Below are 20,961 nucleotides of genomic sequence, written 5' to 3'. Positions count from 1 at the left end.
AAAGAACATCAACGTTTTAAAAAAGGAAGGTTGGTAATCTCTGAAAATTATATCTATGATTGTATTGTGACAAACTGATAAAACCCTCAAAATACATTTGAGCTCATAAAAATGGAGAAAATACAACAAATTATAATATTCTGCAATTTCTATTTTCGAGTTTGAAACCAAAAAAAGGAAAAACATGGCATAATATGACTGATTAGTTTACATTCCATTTAGCACAGCACCGTCTAATGCAGGGGTCGGGAACCTTTTGGACTCAGAGAGCCGTAGAAGCAAAATATTTAGAAATGTGATTTCAACAAAATATCATAATGTATTATTTAAAATAATTTTGTGTTAGTACTCACCATTAATGTGAATGGTTTTTCATTCCTCATGAGTGGTACAAAAAAAATCAGACAAACTTTCGAAATGAAAGTAACTTTCCGCGTTCATAGGCAAAGTTACTGCTAGCAAGCCTGCACACTGCTTATTAGCTTAGCTTGCACGCTTGCTTTCTGCTGTTTCTCACAGAATTATATTTATGCGAACGCAGCATGGGGCTTGTCAAAGTGCCACTGACATTCGACTCTTTCATCAATGATATTGTTTCATTGCAAATTAGAATCACGGCAGAACCTGTTCTCTCCACAAAGGCGAATACTTTGGTTCATTCAACCTGACGTGTGCAATACTCGTCATCTTTTTTACTCATTGGGCTTATTCAAAAGGGGGTCTTTACCTGTTTCGACATCAATGGCCACCAAAGTCAGTATCATCCAATCATAATTGGTCTTTCAGCCACAAACAGGAAATGAACAGTGGAAAAGCGAGAATATTTAGTTTTATCTGCGAGCCAGATGCAATCATCAAAAGAGCCATATATGGCTCGAGAGCCATAGGTTCCTGTCCCCTGGCTCAAACGGTACATAACTTAACCCTAGCCTCCACTGTAGCACCATATAATGTGGTGTGTTTTATATACGGAAAACCTTTTAAACATGTCATTCATTGAAGGTGCATCTTATATCTGGAAAAAGTTTGAAAATACACCAATCATTGGGGGTGCGCCTTATATTCCGGTGCGCCTCATACACCGGAAAATATGGTGCATCTGCTTGTCAGGGTTATGCCTAACTGGAGGCGGCAATGAAAACAACAACAAAAAGCACACGGTAGAGGTGACAAGCCCACCATCGACTCGATTCCTAGCATGTAAACATTGTGAAAATACTCCGGTGAGCATCTGTGTTTCTGACAGCCCTCGCCTCTGATTCATATGACATACAGCCCGCTGATTGACCTGACCCAGAACATCAAAAGAAGTAAACAGCAACAAGTATTAAAGTTAGTCTCCGAAACATGTCAGCTAATTGAACACCCACACTGTCTGTAAGTAAAGAATCTGCTTAATATTAAAGTTAATCATAGTTTATGTTAGGAACAATGGGAAATCATTAAAACCAATCTCATTAAGAACGGAGAAAAACACACGGGCTAAAAAAGACTTCATAACGTCTCCATTATGGTGACGGGATCTGCTGAAGTGTAGCCCTGCGCTATCAGATGGCAGCTCTAACGACTTCCAAAGGTTTAAGTCATTTCCTGTCTGCATATCCTGGTGTTTCAGAGAAGTGTACGTTTCGAGCCCGACTTTCCCCGCAGACCCGCGCTCGGCCGCAAGCTCCCAAAGGAGAGAATGGCCTCCGTCCAGAGCAAGTGGTAAAAGCTAAAGGCTCTCTCAAAAAGCTCTCACACAGGCCAAACCATCAGACAATTTCCCTGATTTAATCTGCGCTGGGCAGAGTAATGTCCACCAGGGATTGTTATTACTAGGGTGTGCTAGGAAAGAGCTCCTTCCTCCAACACATGCACTCTAATTTTGTCCTCATCAGCCTGATAAGCCTGCAGACTGACCGCTCAGGAATCCTGAGATAAAATGTGTGAGTGTATATAACCAAAGCTGAGTGTGCATGCCAAACTGGAGGTTGCTGTTGATTATATTGGACACAATTTGGGGAATATTAGCTGTTTTCAAGGATCCATTGGGGAAGACTGGCTGTGTTTATGGGAATGGGACACAATGCAAAGACAACACCCCACCAAACTCCCCCGAAAACATGGATTGTTTATAATAGATCATAAATGGGGTTGTGGTACACTGGCTGGCAGGCGGTCAGCAAAAGCAACGGGACTCCAGAATGTGAGGTTAAAATCATGGGTTAAAATCCAGCAGGGCTGCAATGGCGAGAACACAAAACGTGACAGACAATGAACTGGCAATTAGACACAAGGTTGGATACATCAGGACACCGGGGATAGAAAATGAGTCACAGGTGAGGAAGGCTCAATTCAGGAGCAGGTGTGCTCTAAACATACACTCACAATCCCATGTGCACATATCCTTTTCTGGGACCGGCAAGAAGAAAGTATGACTTCTTTAAATAATTCAGAATTGCCCCAGTTCGGTTGGCATGTATTCTTCCGTGCTGCAGTGAATTTTGTTTTCAAATAGGCCTTCCTGCACTAAGTGGCCATCTTTGACAGACATTACATGCATGAGTTTTGTTCAATTTTAATCAGTGATGGCTTTTTGTGTCTCAAAATTTATTTTTGTCACTAATTTCCAAATGTCTACTTTTTTGAAGTATATTCGGTTTTTGAAAAATGTTCATCTTTTGTTTTTCTGTTTAATTGTTGACCAGAGTCATCTAAAAAAGTTATTGGAATAATCTATTTGCTTGTCATGATGAGGGTCATGGTTGAAGTCACACATCATTGACTAGTTGCAATCAAATGGAGTGCGGAAACACGGATTAATTTTTGTTTTTCAACACTGACATATTACTACATAAGACAATAACATTCGACCAAATATCAAGTTGGGTCTGAAAAATATCCCCCAAACCCAAAGTATAAGCAAAAAGAAAACCCACAGCAAGGCCAATGACAAACAGTAAGTCCTGAGCTTCGATTTGAACCCTGACCTGAGACGCTGAGCCAGATGCGCTAACCATAAGCCAAGTTTGTATGAAATTCATCATCATGCGATATTGACATCTTCCCCTTATGTCTGCCTTATGTCAGCCTTATGTCAGCCGTCAGCAAGTGCTCTGATGAGCCTTGCTTTTTTTGTTGTTTTTGTCTTGTTTTTGTGTTTTCTTTTGTCACTTGGATCTTTTGTGTTGTTGTGCGTCATGTGGAACGGATACGGATTGTTTTTCAGCATTTTTGACCACGACATTCATCAAGGAGGAGACTGTGCTGAGCGGTTGCGCCTTTTCGGCAGCATGAATATGCCAGTACTGTTTTTGAAAGGGAGGACTGTCGGTGCCATTCGACTGTCATCGCTGGACAGCTCTGGGGCCATTGTGTTTTTTTGCGCCTGTAATGGGCAGCATCTTCACAGCCCCGCTTTGTTCAGTGGAAGGTCGGTGCTGTTGGACAGTTTGCGGCTGGATGGATGCATGGCATGAGGAGCAATGCCGATGCTGAACGCGTCACATAAGAAAAAGCGCTCATTCCATTCTGGTTACATTGTATGAGTCACTGTGGTTATTGGTTACTCGAAGACATCTTGACAAAACTTCACATTCTACCCGATTTTCCACGTCACATTTAGGAAATAGGATTGGTTTTAGCAATCTGCTCTGAGCCTTGTTAATGGAAATAATTACAAGACTCACCGCGGCAGTAAATGATGAGGTCGCTTGGTCATTCCTGATTTGGAGTTGTCATAACCACACTGTTTATATGCAAAAAAACCCGTTCGGAAATGACCATTTTATGTCACATTTTTGGACAACTGCTCCATATTTAACTGGTTCCAGTAAAGAGAAGTAATCTGCATGCAGATGTAGGGTGTCACGGTTTGCGAGGTGGTGATGGCGGGTGCGGATCCCAAAAAGCAGGCAGGAGGGAGCAGGAGGTTGTTTGACAAATTGTATTAAAATAAAGGTCAGCAGGAACAAAATGTAAAACATCAAAATCATCTGAATGGAAAAACTACAAAGTAGCAAAAGAAGACCAAAAGTAAAAGTCCGCCAAGGTTAAACAAACACGTACACGATGCATGCAGCAAACAAGCAGCAAACAAACAATGAACCGGCACCGGATGGTCGTGCCGGGTGTCCTTTTAAGTGTCAATGATTAAACGACCAGCACCTGCGAGGCTGCAGGCAGGGCTGACGTCGCTACCCGCTGGTCGCCAATCTGATCGGTACGACCAGCACCTGTGCAGGTGTAGGCGGGGCCGACAGCGCCCCCCGTTGGTCGCCAACCAGATCGTAACATAGGGCACTCTGATTTGTGTTCAAAGCCGTACATTCCTAGAAACAGCACCAAAAATAAACAAATAAAATAATCACTTCTTTCATATTGAACGGTAGCCGTCGATTGCTTGCCGTCACCACACGTTTGTTTTTTGTTGACTGCAGTATAAGCATTTGAAGAATAAACAGCGGAAGGTATACTCTGGAGCGATTTATAATCAGGTAAATACGGAAGCCGAAGAATGAACGTGTTTACTGGAATGTTGGACAGGCAATAATTACTTGAAATTGAAATGATTGCGTCCATTTTGATGGCAAATTGTTTTCAATCACCAGCTCTTGAAGGATTCAAGCTTAATTAATAATGGCTTCTGTGATCCATTTGTGCTAGGTGTATACATCACAGTAACAGCAGAATATTGAGTGACAGCGCAAGTGACAAGCACTACTGCGGTGCGTTGACCTCTGCGTACAAGGCCTGCGCATGCAGGTGATTTAAAGCTGCAGGGACTCTTGACAGGCCACACTTGACTCTGACGTCGATGAGTGCACACAGATTGAAACTCCCAGACACCCGTGGGTTCTATTTACCTCATCAGACCACACCAGATGACAGCACGTGTGACAAAGAAGAATGTCGAAGATACTGTCATGCCAAAACAGCTCGTCACACAGTTAAACTACCGGGAATATGTGTCAACAGAGTTAGTTTACCAGGAAAGGAATATCGGGGGAAAGAATAGCACAGAGGTTGGATCAATGCTCAAGTAAAATAATTCAATATCTGTCTACGCTGCTTGTACCGTGTAAATATATGTGCTGTTTTGATATGTTCTCTAAGAAAATTGTAGTCTATCAAGTAGTTGGCTTGTTCTTCCTCGAGTGCCAAAAAGACAAGGTCACCTTTCCGTCCGGTCTGTGTGACTTTGATCAAGACAGCAATCTGTTTGCTTCACGATGTACAATGTACTGGTTTGAGTCTGGCTTTATTGCTGGAGAGAACCCTAATGTAATTGGAGAGGATTAAGTCAAACGATGAAAAGGACTCGCAAAGACCACCGAACCAATTACCATATTCATTCTCATACACATGGGGATGCTCTGTAAAAGGAAAGGTAAATACAAGTTGACCCAAGTGGCTTAAATCACTGTCAAGGGGCAGGCTATCCAAAGACACACACAAAGACCAGAACAACACTCAGTTTAGTCAAGACCTGAAAGGTTGATAAATCCGATTTCAGATCTGCACCTAATGCGCACAAGATTAACATTCAGGTCCTGCATTTCCTGGGATTCTGTAATAAACTTGTTTAGCACCTGAAATAAAAAATGTATATTTCCACTGAAGGAAAAAAATGAGGTCAGTCCCATTTTTTAAGAAAAGAAAACGATTAGTGAGAGAATTCCTACCAATTTTGAGGGTGAGGAATGTCAATAAGTTGAAGTAGGACAAATTTAGGTGTCTACCGCTCAGGATATGAGTGTTTGGTATAAACCGAGGATGTGTTGTGGTGAATTATAGAAGGTATGTGTCGCAATTGTGGGCAAAGATGATGCGGGGGAAAGAAAGAAGGGCAAAAGCTGAGAGTCACGTTGCCTATGGCACGTTCCCTCTTTGTTTAGTTGTGATTCACTATTTTGCCATCAAAAGTAACTTTGTTGTCTTTTGGATGAGTGAACAAATCTTGCATCTTTTGCACTAGTACAAACAAATATGACCAGATTTACAATTTTAGTGAGAGTTTCATCAATAGTGAAGGTGAAATTACCCGTTCCATGATACTAGAAATTGAAGAAAAACACGTAGAATCTTGTGCCAGATTACCATACAGAAACACAATTCAACAATAAGAAATAAAATTCAAGAGGCATCCTACTGCAAAGTTGTGTTTCAAGAAGTTGACACAGATGATGTATTCTGTTGATCACAATTTCTATTCCACCGAGACTGTTTTTGTTTTGAGATGTCGTCATCTATCATGGCCCTCATCAATATTTAACTCATACAAGCCCCGGACGGTTGCAGTTCCTTACAGGAAGCCGAGGGAATTTTCACGCCTAAACGTCAATCCGGATCCAGCTTGGAGCAAAAACATATGTTCATCCTTTACAATCAGATAGTTGGGAAGGGTCAGGAGGATCATTATCTGCTAAAATATATACATATGATTAGAGTGAAAATTCTCTGAGCAGTTTATTCCCAATAAGATTCTATGTGTAACTCTACGCTGAGCATGACACACTCTTAGCTAGTACTGCAGGGGCCGGGCGGGGTAGGGATGGGGTGTTGGTAGTGGTGGTGGGGCCTTAGTCTGTTTCCAAATTGCGTCAGAGCAGCCCCCTCGCAGTGGTGCAGTCTCCATAGCCTAATTAGGCACTCCACTAGCTTCTGTCAGCAGCAACAACATATCTTTCAAAGCAAAGGCTCAAGCTTGTGATCCGTCTAAATATTTCTTGCCCGAAGCCCCTCTGGTAGCGGGGAGGCGATCACAAAACGGGTCAGTGCGATTGAGGATGAGATGCTAGATGTCGTCAGGAGGGCCCATCAAAAGTATTTGAGGCTCTTGTGCATGCCGTGAGTAAAGCCAAGAGGACTAGGGCCATGCATAAAAAATGTCCTTTCATCACTGACAGTCTGCCACACGCCACTGCTTGCTTCACACGGGCTTGGAGCCGTTGCTACTGCATCATTTTTTGTTTGATATGTGGACAAGAAATATGTGGCATGTAGATTTTCGACTGCAAATTTTAGGGCTGACGCCAAATTTCATTTTTTGTGACTAGCTTCAAAAACACTTTGATGTTGATTAAATGTAGATACAGATAACTGCACGACAATGAGGAGCAATCCAATCTCGAAAACTGTAACTGTATGTCCATTTCTCCATCCATCCATCTATTTTCCGTGCCGCTTATTCCTCATTAGGGTTGCGGCGGGTGCTGGAGCTGCTGTCTCAGCTGTCTTCGGGCACGAGCTGGGGGACACCCTGAATGGTTAGCCAGCCAATCGCAGGGCACACAAAGAGGTACAACAGTCACTCTCACACTCACACCTAGGGACAATTTGGAGTGGACAATCTGCCTGCCATGCATGTTTTTGGAGTGTGGGAGGAAACCGTAGGACCGGAGAAAACCCACGCGGGTCTGGGGAGGACATGGAAACTCCACACAGGGAGGCCGGAACGGGACGCGGACCAGCGACCTCAGCACTGTGAAGTCGGTGTGCTAACCACTCGACTACCGGGCATTTCTCATTGTCCTTTATGTCGGTTTGGTGACATAAATGGCAATTTAGGTAGGTGCAGAAGTAGCCGATACCAAATTTACTGTTTATACACATGCACGTGCCTGAAAACTAAATCCAGAAATGACACGGATGATACCAGGAATCTTCCAATTGTTTATGGTCGTGCTTGTAATGCAAAGGATACTTTTAGTAAAACCATCGGTTTCCAATAAGAATAACATCCGTTCAAATTCAAACAACAACAACAAACAGCAACACTTGCAATGTATCAATGTCTGTCATAATTCATTATCATGGTATGACCCTCACCATACAATAATTACCAAGATATTGTGGGGAGGTTGGTGAGAGGGAAAACAACGACGATACTGTATAAAAAGGCTGGCATCCATTTTCGACGCGAGCCACATTCTAGTTACCATGATAATTTAAATCATATCAAGAAGTCAAGAATAATGGTTTATAGAAGTGCTGTCATAAGCCTTGGTTGTTTTTGTTGTTTTTGTCTTGTTTTTGTTTTATTTTGTCACTTTGAGTTGTTGTGCATCATGTGGAATGGATATGGATTGTTTTTCAGAATTTTTTGCCATGCCATTCAGCTGTCACGGTTTGCAAGGTGGTGATGGCAGTTGTCCCAAAAAGCAGGCAGGTTGTATTTGAGAAACTGTATTAAAATAAAGTCAATAGGAACAAAATCTAAAACATTAAGATCATCTGAACAGAAAAATAAAAAGTATCAAAGGAAAAAAACAAGAGTAAAAGTCTACCAAGATGAAACAAACACATGCACAGCATACAATGCATACACAATGCACAATGCATACAATGACCCGACGCCGAATGGTCGTGCCGGGAGTCCTTTTGACTGCCACTGATTGGAACGACCAACACCTGCACGGCTGCAGGCAGGGCCGACAGCGCCACCCGTTGGTCGCCAACCAGATCATGACATCAGCAAGGAGGAGACTCTACTGAGGTGGTTGCACCTTTTTGGCAGCACGAATATGCAGCACTGTTTTTGAATGGGAGGAATGCCGGTGCCATTTGACTTTCACCGCTGGACAGCTCTGGGGCGATTGTGCATTTTTTGCACATGTAATGGGCAGCATTTTCACAGCTCCACCTTGTTCAGGGGAAAGGTTGGTGCTGTTGGACAGTCTGCGGCTGGATGGATGCATGGCATGAGGAGTCTGCGATGAGAAGTAAGGAGCATCAACGCAGAGCGCCGATGCATATATGGAACTGTCGCAGTTTGGAATTGCAGCGGATTCATGAGTGACAGGAGATGTGAGGCAATCTCTTTTCGTCAATGGATGCTACAGCTGCGTGTTTGCTTTCAACATTTAGCTTGTAGTCGACGTGCACATTTCACCATGATGTCCCTGATCAACTGGTGAAAAGGACGCTTTGATTCTTTCCTTTTTCATCTAGAACTGCTTCATGGAACAAAGAAGGTGCAGAAAGTGCTGAAGATTGAATTAATCTGTGTCTTTGTGTTGTCATATTATTTGTTATTTAGTTTTTTGACTTCAAGATGGCCCCGCTAGAGTGGCTGTCTTTCCAGTAGGTCCTGTATTTTGTTTTTCTACTTCTTTCTATCCTTTCTTATTCCTTTAATAACTTTGCTGCTGTGAAATGTAAATTTCTCCACCGCAAGACGAATAAAGGTTTAAATTATTATTGGGAGTTTTTTTTGCTACAAGAAACTGCTTACAATATTTCTCGTATTTATTTCATGTGGGAATTAAAAGATTTTAGTGATCATCATTGATGGTTGCATGATTTGCTCTCACGGGCCACATACATTGGTGTGGCGGGGCCCAGATCTGGCTCCCGGGTTTTGACTTTTGCTTTGACAAGTATGCTGCATAAAAAAATCACCAGATTGTAAAACAAAACAAGTCATTATTTGTGTTTTTGTACATAAAAAAAACTAAATACTAAAAAGAAACAGGCTTGTTTGGTCATTTCAGTCTCACGTTCCGACTGGCTGTGATTGATTGAAATGGTCGAATCTCTTTGAACGTTTTGAAAGGCGCTTTTAAATGAAATGTATTATTATTATTATTATTATTATTATTATTATTATTAATTTTATTATTTCTTTTCTTTTCTTTTTGACTGATAAATGCTACACGATTTTGGTTGTTTCAGATCAGAACATAAAAAAAATAATCATGAAAAAGCATTCCCAATAAATTTTGACTGTTATGTATGATGGGTAATTATCAAATGGCTTTTCTTGATGATTTACGATATAAATTGGTCACAAAATATTAAATGTCATCAGCAGAAATATTATTATTATTATTTTTTTTAATTATTTTATAATATCTGGGCTTCATTCAGAATATTAAGTTGAAGTGATTTAAGTATGTAGAAAAATAGCATACGTGACAATAAGGACCCATTACATGGTTAAAATAAGCCGGGAAAAAAATGTGCCTACATTGTTAAGGCTGAGGCTGGAAAGATGGTCGAGTTCTCCAGACATTCTTGGAGCGTTACTGTCATCACGAGGGCCTAACCATGGGTTTGCAAACTGACAGACCGTCATCTGCATATGGACCCCCAGGCACGCTTGTGGTTCCGTGACTCCCGATAAAGACAAGTCTGCAGTTGGTTAAAGGTTACATAAGATGCGACTTGGAGGTGATGCGCCTTTTAAAAGAACTGTGGCAAGCGGCGATGACGGCATGCGGCGGCTGTGGCGAGGCTGAACCATTCGGAACGCATACCAGCTCTGAAGGCATTTACTGCAAATGAAATCATGAAGGTTAAAAAAAGGGAAGTAAATTACATAACTATTCCGTTTTAAGGTAAACACCTCACTTTAATTGTACCTCCTAAAATAACGTACGATGACATGAGCCTAAGTGAATGTATGCACATGCTGTAGGAATCCCTTGGAGAGTTCATGGAGAGAACATTTACATGAAGCATCGTGATGCCTCTTTTTTTGCCGTTTCCTTTCTTCACACAGTGTGTCCCTGCTTTGTTTAACTCACAATGTGGCCATGTTGGGCAAAAGCCCAATCAGCTCACCTTTCTATCACGTCATGCCACACTCTCTCTCAAACAAAATTAAAAACAATAAGGAATGTGATACACACGGTTCCACGTCTTGCAATAGAGGGAAAAAGGGGAAAAAAGCTCAGAAACCACACCGTGATATGTTGGAATCCATTATTTTTATGATAAATGATTCACTTCCATCCTGCAATAATAATAGCCATCTATCATATAGAAATTGGCTTTATACACACAAAAGAAAACGAAGAAAATGACGGCGGAATACAATACGTCAATTTGTCAGTTGATTTACATTCCATTACTCCTACTGTAGTTCAGTGGAACAATGATCCCTCGGGCCACTACAATGCGAATGATAGTGCACCAACAAAGGACCGACTACATTTGGACTCTGCCAGCTATTCACAAGAATGTTGATGTCATCATCCTATCCGCCTCTGTGTAAAAATGGCTTCAAACAAATCAAACAAGGCAGCTGGAAGAAAGTGTTGTCTGTTATTTTTATTATTTTTTGTGAATAGCTTTGAGCTAGTTAAATAAAAAATATATACAGTATATATAAATATGTAGATCCACCTGAGAACATTCATGCATCATTTATGATTTATTCTCTGCTTCCTTTAGATTGCTTGTTGCTAAATTTAACTTGTTCTGAATCTGCGCCGACTGGGAACTGCGACTGGTGCGCGAGCATAACCAAAATACAATGATACACCGCTTTAGCGGCGAAGAAGCTACACTGAGTAGACAACGACCGGATTAGCCGTGTTCGCCTCGAAGATAATGTGAAAAGGAAAGTACAAAAACATCAGAATAATATGAGCTTTGGCAATTGGCACTCGACGTTGTAACAGTAGTCTGACTGACACGTAATCAACAATGAATAGAAAAGGATCAGGAAAATTAATCTGGGGAGACTAGAATACCAAATCTACATAATTAGCATATATTAAAACCGGAAAATAATAAGTATTATTAACTCATTCCCTGCCATTCACAAATTTATTCGGGAATTGAAAATATGACAGAGAATGCCATTCCCGATTTTGCACGGGTTTTGTTTTTTCATACTTGGGTACGCTAGCCATGGCCTCTGCCAATGTTGTTTTCCCTTGCACAAGGGGGAAGCATTCCCTTTTTTCCATGTTAGTGCTTTGTTACAGCTTCAGCTGTGGTTATAGCGCTATATAAACCAGTATGTATGTATTGCATTGTATTTTGGACAGCCACCCTCATTTCAAGCTCATATAACTCCAGGCCCATATAATTTAGGAATTAACCCTTTTCTTATGAAAGAAGACAGTGTTAGGTTTCTTACGCTGCATTGAATGTTTATGTAGTCCTAAAACTCAATATTCTGTAAGTCCTGGAATTTTCAAGTGAAAATTACAAAAACCCTGTCACTGGAGTGGACACATTTTTGCACGTCTGGCAGTTAATGAGTGAAAAAGTATAGAATACAAATATAAAGTATTTGTTAGTGGCTTTGAGTCCTTGTGTAACTTGCGTACATTGATAGCAATGTTTATCAGGAATAACACAGCCAATGTGGTGAGAAGGCCAACTATAAAATAAAATCTGGCTAAATACAGTCATACAAACTGACATTTTTTAAAGGCAATTTGTTTACAGCAGTGCATGATGACATGGCGACTGACTTGACTCGTTCGTGTTCCCCTCATTTAATTGTAACTTTTCAAATACAATAAATCTGAAAGTTACTTCAAATCTTGTTTACTTTGTTTTTGTTCTTTTTTAATCAATTTAGCTTTGCTAAGGAACTACCCAACATAACCTCTTCAGACACACTCCCATTATCATGTTTACACAGATGTACATATCACAATATATACCGTTGCTGTGTAGGGATTTAATTTATGCACCGATAAGAATTTTAGATAATATCGCCCAGCCCAGTATGCCACCCGATCACACAAGCTTACGAATGAGAAGAAGCCTGACAGCAATACAGGTGAAATCAAGTTTGAGAAAAAAAAAACAGAGCGAAAATAGAATAACAGTAGACCACAGAGCCATAAAACTCTCAAGTAAGTCCACTGCACACTTTTTCCCAGACTCCATATCAACATCACGTTATCTGGAGCCCGACTGCACACTTCCTCTTCAACATCCATAAATAAAGTGGGCTTTCTCAAGTCTACTTGGACAGATTATCCGTTGGATGTTTTTTTTATTTCAAAAGAACACCTTATTTTCCATTTATCTATTATGACAATCCCAAATGTTAAAAGTAATTATGTTATGTTTGTTTTTCAAAAATTGTTATTACAATTAAAGAAGCAACACTAAGTGCTGCTGCCTTGCGCTTTAGCAATTACCGTATTTTACGCATTATAAGACTATTATTGCATTATAAGGCGCACCCTCAATGAATGACATTTTAAAACTGTTTCCATATACTGTTTATAAGGCCTTTTCTGAGAACTCCATTCACTCACAAAATGAATAAACAACTGTTATAGTATTTTAGTAACTTTTAACTCATTCACTGCCATTCATGAATTTATTCAGGAATTGAAAATGTGACATAGAGCGGCATTCTTGAATTTGTTCGAGTTTTGTTTTTTCATGCTTAGTTGCCGATGAAGTGCTGGCCGTGGCCTCTGGCAATGTTTTCTTCTTTTCCACACGGGGTCAGCATTTCCCTTTTTTTCCATGTCGCATTTTGTTCCAGCTTCAGCTGTTGTTAAAGCGCTATATAAACCAATATGTACTGTATATATTGCATTGTATTTTGGACAGCTACCCTCATTTCAAGCTCATATAACTCCAGACCCATATAATTTAGGAATTATTTTTTTTCTGATGAAAGAAGAGAGTCTAAGGTTTCTTACACTACATTGAATGTTTATGTAGTCCTAAAACTCAATATTCTCTGAGTCCTGGAATTTGGGTGACAATGACAAAAACCCTGGCACTGGAGTGGACACATTTTTGCAAATCTGGCAGTGAATGAGTTGACAAAAGTAAGATATAACACGTCGTGTCACATTTATATCACATGGGGGATGGGAACTTTTCTTCTATTCAGTTAACACGTTAAAAAAATTCTGATGCTGTTACAGTAAATATAATAATGCATATAATAGTGACAAGCAATAACAGTCAGAACTCAAATAATAACTCAAAAGCAATAGCATAACAACTCAATGTTGTTCAGAATCAGAATCAGTAGTTTGGATTCTTGCAGAGTGCAAGTCCTCGAGCGTGGTTAGGTCGGTGCCAATGATTTTTTCCCGCCGTCCTAACTGTCCGTTGAAGTCGGATGTATTCTATTTTTGTGCCGGCTCCAAACCAAACGGTGATTGAGGAACACAGGATGCATTCAATGACAGCCGTGTAGAAATGTTGCAGCACCTCATATGGCAGGCCATGCTTCTTTAGCAGCCTTAGGAAGTACATCCTCTGTTGGGCCTTTCTCAGGATGGAGTTGGTGTTGACCTCCCACTTCATGTCCTGAGAGACTGTGATTCCCAGGAACTTGAAGGTCTTGAAGGTTGACACGAGGCAAATGGATAGTGTGAGGGGCAGCTGTGATGATGGATGTTTCCTGAAGTCCACGATCATCTCTACCATCTTGAGCGTGTTCAGCTCTAGGTTGTGACGGCAGCACCAGAGCTCCAGCTGCTCCACTTGTTGTCAGTACGCGACTACACGCCGTCTTTGATGAGACCGATGACCGTGGTGTCGTCTGCAAACTTTATGAATTTGACAGATGGGTGCGTTGAGGGGCAGTCGTTTGAGTTCATGCAATAATGTCCATATTCACAATGTGACCAACATTGTTTCACTGTAAACACACGAAAGAAACGTGGAAATCTCACAGTTCATTCCATATATAAGGTGCACCAGATTGTAAGGCGCATGGAGATGCGTTTTCAACTCATTCACTGCCAGACGATGTGCAAAAATGTGTCCAATCCAGTGCCAGGGTTTTTGTAATTTTCATTCAAATTGCAGGACCCACAGAATATTGAGTTGCAAGACTGCATAAACATTCAATGCAGCATATGAAAACTCTCTTCTTTCTTCAGAAAAAAAATAAATTCCTAAATTGTATGGGTCTGGAGTTGTGAGAGCGTGAAATGGGGGTGGCTAAATAAAAGGCAAACACCCTCATGGGAGGGAAAAGATTGCCAGAGGTCTGACCGGCACTTTATCGGCACCCCCTGCAAGAAAAACCAAAAGTGGAACAAACTTGGGAATGGCGCTGCACATCATGCGTTTCAATTACCGAATACATTTGGGGATGGCAGTGAATGAGTGAAGGACGCATCTGATCCGAACGGTCCGGTTCGATCATCTAGTACAGTAATTTAAAAAAATACAGAAATAAACCCCAGCGGTCAAGATTTTGAAAACTCAGCACAAGAACTAAAGCAGCAGAGGGGTCACCGTGGTCTGCAGGACAGCCGCCTCCAGAACATTACGTTCCAAACTGCTTTACGCTTCACCAACACGAGATGGACAAAATAGAGCCGTTGTAATGGAGACAAAGCCCATCATGAGGCACTGAGGATCAAGCTGTCAGAGAGGTACAACGCAACACCGTCTGTGGAGGGCGAATCATTGTTCTCCAGCCCTGAGAATGAAAGATCTTCGCAGTAAGTCAACGTCATAAATCAGCCGAGAGGCTACTTTTATATGGGAGCTTACACTATATGGATTTATCTTCACTGTTTAACTACGCAAGGCCTGACAGAGGCTGGCAGTAAAGAAGAAAATATTTGATAAACAGTGCAAATGTGATCACTGCAGCGAACTCGAGAAAATGGCCTTCATCAGTCATGAGATGATCTACCTGATAGCTCATGACGCAAAGAAAGCCGCAACACAGAGTTGATCCAAATTAGATTTGGAAAAAAATGTGAAAACTAGTGGAAGTAAAAAATGAAAGTCACTGTTGTAGAATCATGGAACTTGGACATACTTTGTACTTTACTTATACATCATGAAATAATATCAGAGAAAATTAATGATTAGTGATAGTTCACATGATAAGGATTCCCATGAGTAGACAAAATTTACTCGTAGTTATGGAGAAGTCGGGTCGTCGTCTCTATCGTGACAACCTGTTTGATTGCACTGGCTCAGAAAAGAACTCAACTGTCCAAAGCAACTGAGGACACGATTATCTGTCTCCCATTTCAACTTCCCCGCTAATCTCCTTCCCTGTTAGATTCTCAGACAGAACATTCTTTTGATGCTGCGAGAAGGAAGACATTATTTCCACGCTCGGGCACTGTCTGCATCTCCAGCGACGCCTCCATGCACAGAGCTGAAGGCAAACGAGACATAAACTTCCTCTTTGCCCGTTATTCTTTTTCTACTTAGTGCAACCAGGGCGACCTAAAAACAAACAAACAAACAAACAAACCAAAAAAAGGCCATTGGAGGGTGCAGCCTTGCGCACCTATGAGAATGAATGACACTGCTATAATCCGTAGGTCAGTGGTTCCGAACCTGGGTTCGATGAATCAGTCTCAGGTGTTCGAGGGAGCCTCTGCCAAGGAGGTTAAGACACCCCCAAACTCAACAGGTCAATTAGTTATGACATGTCTGTTTGGCTATCACTGCCAGCAGATGGTCACATTACATTGCTTGTCCAATCAATGTTGTGGGAATTTTAGTTCACTCAGTAGTCACTGTGTGACTAGTGATAGTACATCATCCAATTAAAAAAATGTTTACAAATACAAACTGTAGTTCGACCATGTAATTTGATTTATTTTACTCAATAAATGTGTTTTTTAATGTATTGAATTCGTAAAAATTGCCACCAAAACTTTCACGAATGAAGTGTTTGGTGATCGTGCATATGAACTGGTTGGATACGGTGCCTCAAACAAGGTTAAGAGCCACTGCTGCAGGTGGTCATCTTTGCCACTCCAATGAACAATGTCATCAGGGGTCAAAAGCCCCTAACCTCCAAATTACCACATCTCCCTCTCTGAAGTTAGAAGATCAAAAATACAAACCTGGATTGTATGACTCATCCATTCAATGTTTCGATTCATTCAGTCAATGGCATGACAGTATGTGTGAAAACACGACAGTAGTTTAAATGTACATCACGCTTCACAGCCACATCATTTTTCAATAAAAGCCTGCTAACGTTGCAGCTAATCCAATGTGACAGCACAATTGGATGCCATTAAGTCTTAAAATTACCATTTAGCTCCTCGGCACTTTCAATTCCAATTATTATTACGATTGGCATTTAATTCTGTGGAAATTCTCAAATCCATCCAGACAGAACTGTACCACATGTGGTTTGAATTCCAAGGTGCATTGTTGAAAATGAGCAATGAGCATACATTATATCGTGGTCCACACATGTATTTCCAGTGTCACTGTTTTGGTCTCTTTTAATGGAATAAATAGATTATGTTCAAAATACTGTAATTAAAGGTGATTGAAGGTAAGCTTGTAACATATCTTTTTGTTGTTGTTTTTTAATGTCTCCTTTCACCTTGTTTTTGTGATGTGCAAAAACATCACCAGCAGGATACATGAAACAATTTCAAAACTTTACACACCATTAACTCATTCACTGCCATTCCTGAATTTATTTTGGACTTGAAAAGCATGGCATGAAGCGCCATTCCCAAATTTGGTCGGGTTTTGGTGTTTCTTCCGTTGTGTGTTGCACCAAGACAACTATTTGATATTCGCCGACACAAATTCCAAGCAGACAATTCAACGCGCTCTGGCGCCATCTTTTTTCGGGGTGCTACACCTCAGTCTTGATGCCCCAAAATGACCCGGAAGAACGTGTTTAATCGATTGCAAACATTTATTGGATTGGATTGGATATGCCTTTATTAGTCTCACAGTGGAGAAATTTACATTTCACAGCAGCAAAGTGATGAAAGGAATGAAAGTAGAAAATATATTATGCTTTCCTCTTCAGAACTATTTGAATCATATTCATAATCATGAGGAGTCCAAGATGGCGCCCGAGTAGGCAGCCGTCAGTAAGTGCTCTCATGAGCATTGCTTTTTTTTTGGCCTTGTTTTGTGTTTTCTTTTGTCACTTTGTGTTGGTGTGCAATGGATATCGATTGTTTTTCAGCATTTTTGACCATGACATACATCAAGGAGGAGACTGTGCTGAGCGGTTGTGCCTTTTCGGCAGCATGAATATGCTACTATTGTTTTTGAATGGGAGGGATGTCGGTGCCATTCGACTGTCATCGCTCGACAGTTCTGGGGCCATTGTCCTTTTTTGCGCCTGTAATGGGCAGCATCTTCACAGCCCCGCTTTGTTCAGCGGAAAGGTCGGTGCTGTTGGACAGTCTGCGGCTGGATGGATGCATGGTTGCGGAGCCCGCGATAAGAAGGAGAGTCAGCGCAGAGCGCCGATGCGTATGTGGAACTGATGCGGCTTGGAATTGAAGCGGATTTATGTGGGACAGGAGATGTGACAATCTCTTTTCGTCAATGGTTGCTACAGCTGCATGTTTGCTTTCAACATTTAGCTTGTAGTCGACGTGCACGTTCCACCATGATCTCCCTTATCCACTGGTGAAAAGAAGCTTTGATCCACTCATTCATCTGGAACTGCTTCATGTCACAAAGAGGGTACAGAAAGTGCTTAAGAAGGAATGACTCTATGTGTCATTGTGTTGTCATATTGTCTTTGTGATGTCATATTATTTGTTAGTTTTTTTGTTCCTTTGACTTCAAGACGGCACCGTGAGAGGGGCTGCCTTTCCAGCAGCCGCCTTTCCAGCAGCTCTTATATTTTGTTTTTCTACTTTCATTGCTTTTATCACTTTGCTGCTGTGAAATGTAAATTTCTCCACTGCAAGACGAATAAAGGAAAATCCAATCCAATCCAATATTCATAACTGGACGCGTAACAAGAAAGCATGTTCTCTGAATCTGAAGCCATTGTTTTGATTCTCGAGCCAGGCAAAACGTCTTGGCGTGACGTCACGAACTGGGGGCGGGACTTTCTGAAAATGCCCAATTCGCAGCTCAATTTTTTGCAGATTTAGCACACTTTAAGTTATTTTATTGGTGTTTTGCATTTGACTAAAAATATCAGCCTGCGTGTTTTGGCCATTTTAGATGCTATAAAACGTTTTTCTGGTGTCAGTTAGGAAACAAAATTGTTGTGTCGGTTGTCCTTTGAATGGGAGTCAACACACACTATCCCCCATTTTAAGTGCCACTGATGAACCACAAATACATTTTTGCTCTTTTAGTAGGCTTGATAGTAGACTCTTTTTTTCTGATGATTGTTCATTATACCAACAGATCTTTTAGAATCATAATCTAAATGCTCACACTTGGTACCGTCAGGCCCGAAGTTATTTATTCCCCCACATATTTTGGTAGATTTGGTTGATGTGTGATCTACTTCAAGTAAAGCGATGGCACTAAAAACAGTGACTGGCTTCAAACAAACAGACACTGGCTGCTTGTCAAGTCACTTTATTGACTTGATAAGCTTGAGCATATTTGTCCAATTACAATGAAGTTTGGCTTTTCGCTCTCTGACTTTTTCCAAACAATTCCGATACTTGCTTATGAGACGCTTCTGTGAAATAAACCATCTGGCGCTTCAGGTTAAAGTGGACATTTCTGGATAGCACATGCGGGGTTGGATTAACAGCGAAATGAAAAGCAAATATTTAAAAGTCACTCAATCTCATCATTTTAAACTGCCGAAATGCATAAGACCAAATGAGTGTGGCGTATGTTATGAAATGTTGACATGTTACACCTGATAAATGCGCATAACTCTTTATCCCGCCACCGCTGTTATTTTTAAAATGTACATTAGAGCAGTGAAAGGTGCTTAAAAATGAAAATTATTATTATTATTATTATCATTATTAATATTATTATACTATTATTTTATTATATTTATGTAATTATTATTATTATTATTATTATTATTATTATTATTATTATTATTATTTGTTATTTAGTTGTTTTACTTTTATTATTATTATTTTTTTAATTATGTTATTATTTATGTTGCTGTGCCGATTACCATTTTGTGTTTGGGAGCCTTTTAGTGAGCGAGTTGCTTGTTCTGTAGCCACAAAGGGACATATGTCTTCTTGTGCCGGTCCCAAGCCCGGATAAATACAGAGGGTTGTGTCAGGAAGGGCATCCGACGTAAAAGCTTGGCCAAAACAAACACGCGGATCAAACTTCTAAAGATGGAGGACACTGATTTGCTGTGGCGACCCCTTGAAGGGAAAAGCCGAAAGGAAAAGAAGAAGAAGAGATTAGAGCAGTGAATACGATGAAAGGAAACATATTTTAGCCTTGTTTAAAGCATCAGCACAACATTCAAGAATACCTTTGATGCTGAAAAATAAGACGCTGAAGAAGAATATCATTTCATCAGCTAGATCAACATTAGGGAGGCGAGAGAGGCCCCCATATCTGCCAATTAATTCATGAAGCTGCAACCTCATTCAGTTGCTTTACTTGTTAGGGAAACAGTCCAGTACAATATATTTCACAATACAGTACTCTCTTTTTACCAGTAAGCTTAATAAAGCAACAGCAAATGGAAACAAGGAATAATGTACACTTAAAGTGTCCATTTTAAAACAAAACTTTACATATGGGAAACCTAGGATGGTTGAGTCACTTTCCTTATCCACAATAACTAAATGTGTGTTTTTGGGTCTACTAATGTGTGTTTGTGTAAAATCAGAATCATATTTATTGACCAACTGTGTAGAACACACAAGGAATTTGTCTAGCCTTCAAAATCTCGAATGGAAAATTAGAATCAGAAAACCTTTATTCGTCCCACAATGGGGAACTTTGCAAAATGTTGGCCTCAAAATGGAAATGAGTAGATTGTGAAACGAAAAAGACCTTTGGCAGTCCTCACAGCTACCCTGGAGACACCAGGGAAATTTGTGTGCCCACGCTTAGACCGTTTTCCCTGGTGACCATGATAAGACGAAGAATGAATGGACGGAAGATTTCTAATATGAGGCAGAGCTACAGTACATCAGACATAGACCAATGTGTTAAATATTAAAGAGTTGTCTTTGTCTTTCTGTCCATCTACATTCTTTACATGCTAAACGACATCAAGTGTGAAGAGAGTTTTGGGGAAAATGTGAATCACACAGAAAAGGTGTTCACCAGTGGGCCGACTGCTCACTCTACTGGCGTTTGCCTTGGATATTTTCGAAGCATTGTGAAAAGTTGAAGAAATAAATCATCCTTAAATCAGTTCTTTACAAAACGCCAGGCTAAATTCACTTCTGAGAGAACATCAAATAAAGACTCTGGAACTCACTTCCTCCCAACATTCGTAACATTTGTTTAACTTTTGGGTGAGCTTGGAACGCATTAGGCCACCTACATGGAAAACATGTCCTATTTTCCAAAATTTCTTGTTTAGAAATTTCTTCCACA

The 20,961-nt window shown here is 40.6% G+C and overlaps 1 protein-coding gene across 2 annotated transcripts in view; it reads right to left on the bottom strand.

Annotated features, from left to right (window-relative positions):
* Positions 1–20,961, bottom strand: part of LOC148897966 (zinc finger protein aebp2-like) — a 93,020-nt gene that overhangs the window by 12,066 nt on the left and 59,993 nt on the right. The window contains exon 9 of one of the 2 annotated variants that reach the window (XM_088996626.1): positions 10,728–14,347. The exons of the other annotated variant lie outside the window; for it this stretch is intronic. Within the exon in view, the coding sequence (XP_088852752.1) occupies positions 14,323–14,347 (25 nt within the window). The 3' untranslated portion in view covers positions 10,728–14,322. Of the gene's footprint in view, positions 1–10,727; positions 14,348–20,961 lie in introns of those variants that run through there. 2 annotated transcript variants of the gene reach the window in all.

This window comes from Hippocampus bargibanti, linkage group LG05, assembly GCF_051943395.1.
Source record: "Hippocampus bargibanti isolate YZ-2025 linkage group LG05, ASM5194339v1, whole genome shotgun sequence".
Lineage (NCBI taxonomy): Eukaryota > Metazoa > Chordata > Actinopteri > Syngnathiformes > Syngnathidae > Hippocampus > Hippocampus bargibanti.
This window is presented reverse-complemented; position numbering and strand designations above follow the sequence as displayed.